The 10,910-nt window shown below is 32.7% G+C and overlaps 2 protein-coding genes across 2 annotated transcripts; both read left to right on the top strand.

The window, feature by feature from the left end:
* Positions 1–229: 229 nt before the first annotated feature.
* On the top strand, positions 230–6,684 carry LOC127253156 (kinesin-like protein KIN-14N). Its single transcript, XM_051277595.1, has 17 exons — positions 230–641; positions 786–1,034; positions 1,833–1,977; positions 2,078–2,187; positions 2,348–2,467; positions 2,554–2,757; positions 3,176–3,385; positions 3,489–3,563; positions 3,686–3,832; positions 3,951–4,089; positions 4,622–4,731; positions 4,841–5,002; positions 5,106–5,317; positions 5,456–5,537; positions 5,630–5,734; positions 5,838–5,942; positions 6,380–6,684. Exons 1-17 carry the CDS (start codon positions 591–593, stop codon positions 6,557–6,559), a joined length of 2,406 nt encoding a protein of 801 aa, XP_051133552.1. The 5' UTR covers positions 230–590; the 3' UTR covers positions 6,560–6,684.
* A 933-nt stretch (positions 6,685–7,617) lies between these two features.
* Positions 7,618–10,731, top strand: LOC127253180 (transcription factor ILR3-like). Its single transcript, XM_051277628.1, has 5 exons — positions 7,618–8,087; positions 9,572–9,634; positions 9,741–9,818; positions 9,904–10,066; positions 10,285–10,731. The coding sequence occupies exons 1-5, from the start codon at positions 7,951–7,953 to the stop codon at positions 10,549–10,551; spliced, it is 708 nt and encodes a 235-aa protein (XP_051133585.1). The 5' UTR covers positions 7,618–7,950; the 3' UTR covers positions 10,552–10,731.
* Positions 10,732–10,910: the final 179 nt, after the last annotated feature.

The following is a 10,910-nucleotide window of genomic DNA, read 5'->3' as shown; positions in this document are numbered from 1 at the left end:
TCTTTTATTGACAAATGGAGTACTACAAATATAATTAGTTAAAATATACTACTATTAATAGTATATACTAAAAAATCATTAAGATTAAAATTAAAATTAAAATTAAAATTTAAAAATCCCTCTCCGGTAGGGTCAAAATTGTCCAATCATATTTTGAACGTATACATATGACAGCGTTAAATGCCGCCGATTCATTTATTTATAATTTTTATTTATTCTGTGCAGGCAGTCTGCATGAATGAGCTCCAATCAGATCCACAATTCGCAAACCCTAATCCCCAATTCAATTTCAATTTCGACGCCATGGATCTCTCTCTGACAGCAAATGCGATTCCGATTCATGTTTTCGGAGCTGTAAAGGATTGGAAATTTCGATTCAATTCCATATTCTTCCCATCATTTTCATTCTTCGAGTAATCCTGCAATTCGAAGCAATTCCTGACGTAGCTTCCATTGCAATAAACCACCTTAATTAGTCCCTACCAACAACCTTTACAGCTCTCTCTCTCTCTCTAACTTTTCTCCTTTTTTCCAATTTTCTCACTCCAAACACCTCTCTACACACCCACACTTACTTCATTAATTTCCCCATGGCTACCGAGAACCAGAGCAGGGTTCATATTCATTACAGCCATTCACAGGTTTTTACCTTTCTTCCTCATCAATGTATTATTACAATGTTAATTGCAGCTTTAATTTTTTTAGGATTTTCAGATGCTTTGAATTGTTTGAGGTTTATGTCTTTGATTTCTGTGCTCTGTTTTTAATAGCTGTGGTTATTACAGAGCAAGTTTGATGTCGAAGAGGTTGTGGAGAACAAAAAAAGGACAATAATGACACCAAGCATTGGGATGAGGGCACAGCTCCGGCAAGCCTTGTCGGTGGTAAACGGCGGCGGCAGCGAAGATCTGCCTCCGGCGAGTGGGCCGCCGAGCATTGCCGGTTCCGATTACGGCGCGATTGAGTTCACCGGAGAAGATGTCGGAGCATTACTACATGAGAAGATCAGAGTTAAAAATAAATTCAACTACAAGGTAATTAATTATATATGATGTGGTAATAAATGGAAGTTTGGTTAGTAGTAAATATGAAATAGAAAAATATTTATTTAATGTGAATAAATATTTAACTACCTTACTTACTATGTCCATATCGTCGTTTCTGTTAGTACCACGTGCTATGTCACTTTCATTTTTTGAAAAAAATGATTACACACTTTAATCTCATTTTAAATTTTTTATATTTTTTTAATTTTAATTAAACTAATTAGTTATTTTAATTTTAATTTATAATTATTTATATTATAGGATAATTATTTTCACTAATATATTCTTAATTATTTACTAATTACACTCATTCTAAAATACTGTATCTACGGTGCAACAGACACGATGTGTGAGACAGAGGGAATATTTATTTAACCAAAATACTAATATATTTTTATCATTTTTCTTGGTTTTACTTCAATGTATGTTCTTTCTGAATTTGTGTACAATAAAAGAAATTTAAAATATTTGTATATGTGGATCAATAATGAAATATCAAATACTATTTTCGTCACAGTTCAGTATACTTATTTATTTTTTATTAGATAAATAAATAATATTTCTTCCATTCTGATTTTAAAATTTATTAAATTATTTAATTATTTTAATTTTAATATATAATTATTATATTATACAATACTTATTTTTACTACTATATTTTTTTTTATTATTTATTAATTATATTTTTTTAAATATTTTTCATAACAAATATTTACTAATATACTTCTCGAGCAATGACTCCTGTATTGAAAAATATTTGTTTTGTTGGATTCGATGATGCTGCAGGAAAAGATCGAGCAAATGGCCGATTACATAAAGAGACTCAAACAGTGCGTCAAATGGTTTCAGCAGCTCGAAGGGAATTACAACGCAGAAGTGCAAAAATTAAATAATTTGTTGGAGTTTTCAAAAAAGAAGTGTGATGATACCGGTAATTCAAAATTATTACGGTTTTGTCGTATTTAAAAATGTTCGTCACGGCGAAATTTATCTTCCTTTTTACTCTCACTTCAATGCAAATATTTTGCTAGAATCATTAATGAAGGCCAAAGAAGACGAGTTGAATTCGATTATTATGGAGCTAAGAAAAAATTTCGAAGCTCTACAAGAAAAGTTTTCAAACGAGGAGCGCGAGAAATTGGTACGACAATAATAATTTCATTACACGCTCGCAGTTTTTTCGCTATATATTTTATATAATATATATGTTGTCCATTTTATTATATAGGTTGCTGATTTAACTCAATCAGCTATATTATTTTCTAACATTATTTCGAAATAAAATAAAATAAAATTGATAGGAAACATTGGATTGTTTGGCGCGAGAAAGAGATGCTCGAATAGCTGCGGAAAGACTGCAATCCACTCTTTCTGAGGATTTGAGTCGAGCTCAACAAGACAATGCGAGTGTCAACCAGAAGGCGAGTGTCGTATTTGTATAATTTTTTATATATTTTTATTTTTATATCAAATCAAATATTTATTTATTTATTTATGAAATATGCAGATTCAGTCGGTTAATGAGATGTACAAGCGGTTGCAAGAGTACAACACGAGCCTGCAGCAGTACAATACCAAACTTCAATCGGAAGTTAATGCAACAAATGAATCACTGAAGCGTGTGGAGAAAGAAAAGGCTGTCTCTGTGGAAAGCTTAAGCACATTGAAGGGTCACTACACTGCTCTGCAAGATCAATACACTATGTCCAAAGTAAGTCAATTTTTTTAATTATCATTTAGTAATAAAAAAATATTGTAGTTTCATTTTGAAGTAAAAATGCATTACGTTCCCATCCCAAGTCTTGTTTACTATTTTTGTTCGTTCTAAAATAATAGTCTCGTTTCCATAAATAACCATATCACTGTAAAACTACCATTACTTTTTTTTATTATTATTACACAATTGCCATTATTTTTTACACCGATATACTCGTAAAAATAAAAAAATCTTCTGGGACGAAAGGAGTAATTATTAATTATTTTTATTGAAATTCATGCATAGTCAAATGAGCAGATATTTCCATAGAATAATACTTTTTATATTTTAATAAAAATATATCAGATACTCTTTGTTTTATTTCTTGTGTGAAATTTTATTTTTATTTTTTTTAAAAATCTATTTTTTAAAGGTGTCCCAAGATGATGCCGTGAAACAAAAGGAAGCAATAAGCTGCGAACTTACAAGTTTGAGGAGTGACTTGCAACAAGTAAGAGATGATCGGGATCGTCAGCTATTACAAGTACAAACTTTGTCGGAACAAGTATACAAATACAAAGATTGTGCCCAGAAATCCATCGCAAGGATCGATACTCTAGAGGCTAAAGAAAATGAATTGGAGGTTTGTCTTGTCACTCTTTAGTTATTTTAAAGGTTCCTATTGACGATGTATTTTTCTATCGATTTGATTAAATTTTTATTTGAAATGATCCTTTAATTGTCAGACAACATGCTTGAGTCAAAGCAATCAGATAAAACAATTGCAAGAGCAACTTGCTAATGCAGAAAAGAAATTGCAGGTGATTTACATATATATATATATATCATATGTAATAATATGTATACACATTGATCTTTGAATTTACTACAATTTTCTTATTTCTTGAGTTTTATTTATTTATTTATTTATATATATATATAGTTGTCAGACATGTCGGCCTCGGAGACAAGATTCGAATACGAAGAGCAAAGGGGATTAATTGCTGATTTAAAAAATCGATTAGCGCTCGCGGATTTGCAAATGGTAGAAGGAGAGAAACTTCGGAAGAAATTACATAACACTATCCTGGTATTTAGATTTAGCATACATTATACTTGAAATGATCTTTAATGTGAATTATCGAAATATATAATTGATTTATAGTATAATATTATATTTTTTTCGTAATATATCATTATTGATGCAGGAGTTGAAGGGAAATATTCGTGTATTTTGTAGAGTAAGACCTCTCTTGTCTGCGGATGGAGCTGAAAGTGATGCAAAAGTTATATCGTTTCCTACGTCGATGGAAGCAATGGGGCGTGGCATTGATTTAGTTCACAATGGTGAGTCTTTACACACACGTGGTTTATAAAAATTGTACAAAATTTTATATCGTTTAAAAACTATCTTAAACTTCCTTATATTACTCTGTCATCCAATTGTGTGCTCATTTGACCGGGCACGGATTTTAAGAAAAATATGTAATAATAGAAATTTTTACGGTTTTGGTAAAGAAAAATTGTATTTTTTTACTTAAAAAAAAAAGATAATAAATTTGGATGCCAACAAGAAAGAAAAATGATAATAGATTTAAATGACTGAGGGAATATTTCATAACAGTGCTTGTTCTACATGTGCTCTAACTGCAAAGGTAATTCAAAAATTTTATAACTGAAGAATCATTAATAACGAAAAGGGGTTAAACATAAGGGGTTAAACATAGTTTTTATAAAACTATAAGGGAGTCTGATATTATTTTTAAATAATTAAAGATTTAGCACAATTTTGATAAATAATAGGTGAATTTTATGTTTTTTTTTTTTTTTTTATTTTTCTTTTTCTCTAAATTTATGTCTTCTCTTTATTTGTTGAAAGGACAAAAACACTCGTTCACTTTCGATAGAGTGTTTATCCCTAATGAATCCCAAGAAGATGTTTTCGTGGAGATATCACAACTTGTTCAAAGCGCTCTCGATGGTTATAAGGTCGTATATCTATAACGGATCTTTAAATTCATTACCATTCGATTTAGGATGACGAGTTAAAAAAATCCTTGATGAAAAAATATATTAACTTGACCTATATCGATGGTAGGTTTGTATATTTGCCTATGGACAAACAGGTTCGGGAAAAACATACACAATGATGGGAAATCCGGGACTCCGAAATCAAAAGGGCCTAATTCCAAGATCATTAGAACAAGTATTTAAGTCAAGGGAAGCTCTTGAAGCACAAGGTTGGAAGTATGAAATGCAGGTGTAGATCAACTCAATTGGATCTCATTTGTTCTACTAATTTTTATCTCGAACTAATTATTATTACTATCTATTTTTTTTTTTTTTTTTTATGTAACTTTTAGGTGTCGATGCTTGAAATCTACAATGAAACTATACGGGATTTGTTAGCGCCGTACAAAGCTTGCTCTAATGCATCAAGAGGAGAGAATGTCGGAAAGCAATATGCTATAAAACATGATGAAAATGGCAACACTCATGTCTCGGATCTTACAATTGTCGATGTTTGCAGTAGCAAAGAGGTGTCGTATCTCTTAGACTGGGCAGCACAGAGCAGGTACTAAAACACAAGGGGTATTATATATCAGACTAAAATTTTATCAAATTTCTTTCTCAACAAAATTATATATTCTTTTATTTTACCAATTTCTTTCGCGCTTATTCTTCGTTCTTTTGACAAATCACACAAATTTAGGTCAGTAGGCAAGACTCAAATGAATGAACAATCTTCGAGGAGCCATTTCGTCTTTACTCTAAGAATTGTAGGAGTTAATGAGGTACTATATATTTAATTTCTAGTTTGTATCACGACTTACATCAGCATATTATTACAAAAAAAAATATTAACATGTTTATATTATTATCTTAGAGCACTGACCAACAAGTACAAAGTATCTTGAATCTTATCGATCTTGCTGGTAGCGAACGCCTCTCCAAAAGTGGCTCGACCGGAGATAGGCTTAAAGAGACTCAGGTTTATAAAGAACTTATAGATCTAAATGTATCTTAAAAAACTTTTCTAGCATTTGTAGTGATCGATTGCTTATCTTATTATCTCATTTGTTTTTATTGATTAGGCCATCAACAAGAGTTTGTCCTCACTAAGCGATGTCATATTTGCCTTGGCGAAAAAAGAGGATCATGTTCCATTTAGAAACTCCAAGCTAACATATCTCCTTCAGGTAACTATTCTTGAGTTTGAATTTGAGTGTTTATTTTAAATAATATTTTATATTGCATTGTATAAAAAAATAATATATATTTATTAAAAAATCGTACATAATGAATGATAAAAAAATGAGTTCTGGGAGCAAACTAAACAAACCCTATATTCAGAAACTTCGTGTATGTTTGTTTGTGGGGTTTTTTAGTTGATTTTATTATTTTAATTTTTTTTTTCAAAAATATCAAATCAAATAACTAATTTTTATTTATTATATTATATTTAAATTTAATTTTACATTTGAAATATCATATCAAACAATTATTTCAATTCAAAATTTTATTCGAAACCCCAAACCCCCCAAATGCTTCACGACACAAAAGTTGGATTATTACATATTGGTTAGGGATACAAAACATGAGTTCTTACATTCTTATCTTTTTTATTTTCTTTCAGCCATGCTTAGGAGGAGATTCGAAAACATTAATGTTTGTGAACATATCCCCGGAACCTTCTTCGATGAGCGAGTCGCTTTGTTCCCTACGGTTCGCGGCAAGAGTAAATGCTTGTGAGATTGGCATTCCAAGGCGACATACTAATATGAGATCTTTCGATTCTCGTTTTAGCATTGGCTAATTCTTTTATTTTCTTACATATACGAGTGTCATTTCATGTTTGTTATCCTATCCGATTCTTAATTACTCGTAAAAAGTTGCAATTTCTAACCAAATTTCAGTTATAACATGTATAGGATAACATAACACTGCCTTTTTTTTACATACACACAATGGCAAGTGATTTGGCCCTTTCATATTCTTTGTAGAATGATCTTATTATTTCAACCATCTGAGATATTTTTTGATTGATTCAAAGTAAGGTTATGGATTAGCATTTGTGGATTTAATTTTTTAGTTTGAATTTTTTAGTAATAAAAATTTGAATTGTAATAGTTGTTTGATGCTATGTATTGTTAAAGCTGGCAAAAATAGGTCTGCTTTGAAAATTCGATCTGAATTTGTTCTTGAAAAATAAGCTTAAAATTTTTCAGACTAATTGTTGGCTTGACACACCAATGAACCGGGCCATGTTCGGACCCCCGAAGGTCTGATCGTGTTTGATCTGGCCCGATTTCTTGAAATTACTTTTTAAAATTTAATATATATATATATATATATTTCTAATGAAGTAATGACAAAATTAAAATATAGTTTGATGGTAATCGGTTAAGTTCTTTGTCTTAAATTTAGTTGTGAGTTTGATTCTCTGGAATTTTTATTGAATTAATTTAAAAGTAAAAAAAAATTGATCCAATTTCAAACTAGATCGTATTTGGGGCTCACTTGTTCAGACCAAATTTAAAATCGGATCAATTCGAATTGCCACTTCAAATGTTTTCTTCCAGGAGAACCTTACATTAATTTAATCATCGTTTGATATGCCATGTAAATAAATTTGCTACAATGGATGGACATATATTAAATTCATGAAATCATATAAATAAATAAAGATATTGATTTCTGACCTATCAAAAATATATAGAGTAATTTCGAAAAAAAAAAAAAAAAGCAACAATTTAAAACAAATTGAATGGATAAACTAATGTATATTTGGGCTCTTAAGTGGAAGGCCCAATGGGCCGAAAGCAGCAGAAGCCCATTGAGTTCTTAAGCTAAAAGGCATCTGATGGTGCAATGGAGAGTCGGTGTGGTCCAGTTTGATGTGTGCCGACGATAGTGCGTCATGCCAGCGGTTGGGTTCGTGGAAGGAAGAATGGAAGAATCACTTCTTGGATAATTCATCCATTTTCTCACTCAATCGAATATTAATGCCCTCCAATTCCAAATCCCCAATCTGCAACTTGCGTCGCACCAACTGCAATTCGCAATCGACCAGATTTCATGTAGAATAGCTTCTCCACTTTTTTCGCTCGTTTTCGGAGGTGAATTCGTTTTCGGTTGATTTCTGCTTGATTTGGCTGACGGCGGAGGGGGGATTGGCGTTTTCTGCTTTTCTAGTTTGGTTCGGAAATGGCTTCCGCAGAGAACGGGAGTTGGCTGTACGATTTGGCGCTGGAGGACATAGAGGTTCCCGGCGGCGCCTTCGCGGTTCATGAGTCGGGGTTTTCGTGGCCCATGCAAGCCTTGAATGGATCATCGAATGCTCGGTACTGTTTAATTAATCTTTCAGTGTGTAATTTATTTAAAAAAAAAAAAAAAACTTCGGCTGTTTAATTGATTCGTTGATTGTTTTGCCTTCTTTTTACCTTCAATGAATTCATCGTTTTGTTTATCTATATATTGATTGGTAAAATTTGAATGCCTATATTTATGTATTGATTGTTAAATCTCTGATGCTCAATCATTGTGAGATTCCATGGATTTATTTGTGGTCCTGTGGCTGTATTTTGGATAATTGATTTGCTAAGTTGTCCTGTCCTTCGTGAGGAATTTCCTGTTGTTACTTTTTGATTTTTCCCTTGGCTTCTCTTTCTTTTGTTTCATGTCAATTTCTGGATAAATTTGATCTGTTATGACTATCGAAGTTAGTTCTTTTAGTTAAATTGAAATTAGAAGTGCTGATTGGAAGGTTAGCAAAAGAAACATTTGTAGTCATAAAAGGATAAAGATTTGGTGTGTTCTTTTGTTTTTTAGTTTCGGTTAGTGATTTGAATAGTCTTTTGGATGTAGTAATGTTTTGAGAGATGAAATAATGGATTTTTATAGATAATCGTAATACTTGATAGATAGTTTTAACTGTGACTATGTAAAGATCATCAAATTTTGTATTGTTCATTTGATCCATCATAAAAAAACTGTATGTTCTCGAAATGGAAATGTACAATTTCATTATGGGTTAGGTTATCTAAACAAAAATATAACTATCTGGTTGAGAACTTCTATTGTCGAGTAGTTAAAAGTAGATGCGGCATTTCAATTTCTTTAGTTTAGTACAAGAAGTGTTTCCCTTTTTACGATGTTATGTACTCGAGTTTAGTATAACTGTAGGAGGAGTTTTTCTGTCATTTCACGTAGAAAGCAGTAGTGCAAAAGCCGAGCCACTTCTGAAGGCCCGTTTATCATTGGCTTTCATCTTTTTCTTTGTCGTTTTGTGGCGTTTAGATCCATCCTTTGTGCTCAATGCTATGTTGCGAAGAAAAAACACTCACAGATGATTTGTGTTGTGCTGTGTGAAACCTCTCGTTTCCTTGCTGTCACTGCCGATATTTATGCAATATTTCTTGCCACCATGAAAACATTCCCAACAAAGTGTGATCAATAGGATTATTTGTCGAATGATTTTGATTGCTATGAGAGCAATCCAATACTCTAATGCGGAGCCATGTTAGTCTTTTAACTTAGTATTGTCTATATCCCGATAAACGAGTCTTGAGCAATTGATGATTGAAAGGGTTAAACTGTTAAGAGATTATATCTTACATTAGTTATTTCTAGTAAATTGTCTTTTCTAGCTATTATGGACTGTGATCATTTAATGTTCGATTAATTCAGAAGACACTATGCACATATATATATACAAATACATTACAGCATTCCATAGATGTCTTTGTTTGTGAGGATTGTTTTCTGGTTTGGGCATTAGATATATATTCTTTTTCTTAATTTATTTCATTTGTTGTCATGTTGATAGTGTGGAAGGCGATGCCTTATTAAGAGAGTCAAAGTTGCAGAAGGAATCTGGATCAAAAAAACGGTAAAGAATCTTTTTTCTGATATACTTTTTAAATAAATAACAAATTTGTTCTAAACCTTTTTATTATAATATAAGCCATGCCTTTCGAACAATTTTGCATTTGCAGAGCTAGAACTGAATCATGTGCTCCTTCAAGCTCGAAAGCCTGCAGGGAGAAACAACGACGGGATAGGCTAAACGACAAGTAATAAATTCTCTATTTTTTATTTCTGTTGTTGCCTGTTTGGTTCATGATTGCCTCGAAGTCACTGTTTGTTCCGGTCCTCTAGGTTTGTTGAGTTGGCTGTGCTGCTTGAACCGGGGAGGCCCCCCAAAACCGACAAATCGGTCATTTTGGTCGATGCTGTTCGAATGGTGAATCAGCTCAGAGATGAAGCTCAGAAGCTCAAAGACTCAAATTCAAATCTGCAAGAGAAGATCAAGGAACTCAAAGTAAGAATTTCTTTCGTATAATTTGGCTGAAATACGATTGGATCTTGTTCTTCTCCAAATTCATTATAGGCATTTGGGTTTCATCTAAAATCTAGAGAATATATGCTAATTTCGAATGTTTTAGAATAACTCGATTGTACCTCGCTGTTGATTTGTTCATTTCAATACGACGAATGGTTTTCTGAGGAATCTTTTGATGTGGTGCTAAACGGTTGTAGGCTGAGAAGCATGAGCTGCGCGACGAGAAGCTAAGGTTGAAATCGGAAAAGGAGAAGCTGGAGATGCAGGTGAAGATGATGAATGGTCCACAGCCGGGATATATGGCGGCAGTTCCTCCACCACCCCCGCCAGCGCCGCCCATCTCAGCCTCGGGCAACAAGTTGGTGCCTATTATGAGCTATCCCGGTGTGGCGATGTGGCAGTTCATGCCGCCGACGGCTGTGGATACGTCGCAGGATCATGTGCTTCGCCCTCCGGTCGCCTAAACTATATAACTACTTGCTACATTCCTCCTTCCAATTGTGTCATACAGATATATATATATATATGTGTGTGTTATATTGGTTTTGTATGATTTGTGTGTTGTTGGATAAAGAGTTGGATTTGGATATGGATATGTTACAATGATGAATAGTGATATTACTAAATAAATTGTTTTTATGGGATGGGATGAGACCTCTTGAAATGGGTTTCTAACTTCACTTCACTTCACACTTGAGATATGATTATGTTTGTTTGTAATTGGCATGGATAGAAAATAATAGAATAGTGCTAGTCCAGTTTCAACAATTGGATTGGATGCAATATTGATCTGGGTCTCCTGGTGGTGGCGCCGGCGTAGGAG

Source organism: Andrographis paniculata, unplaced genomic scaffold (assembly GCF_009805555.1).
Source record: "Andrographis paniculata isolate CXL003 unplaced genomic scaffold, ASM980555v1 Contig50END, whole genome shotgun sequence".
Lineage (NCBI taxonomy): Eukaryota > Viridiplantae > Streptophyta > Magnoliopsida > Lamiales > Acanthaceae > Andrographis > Andrographis paniculata.
Note: the sequence above shows the minus strand (reverse complement) of the source record. Positions and strands in the feature narration are given on the sequence as shown.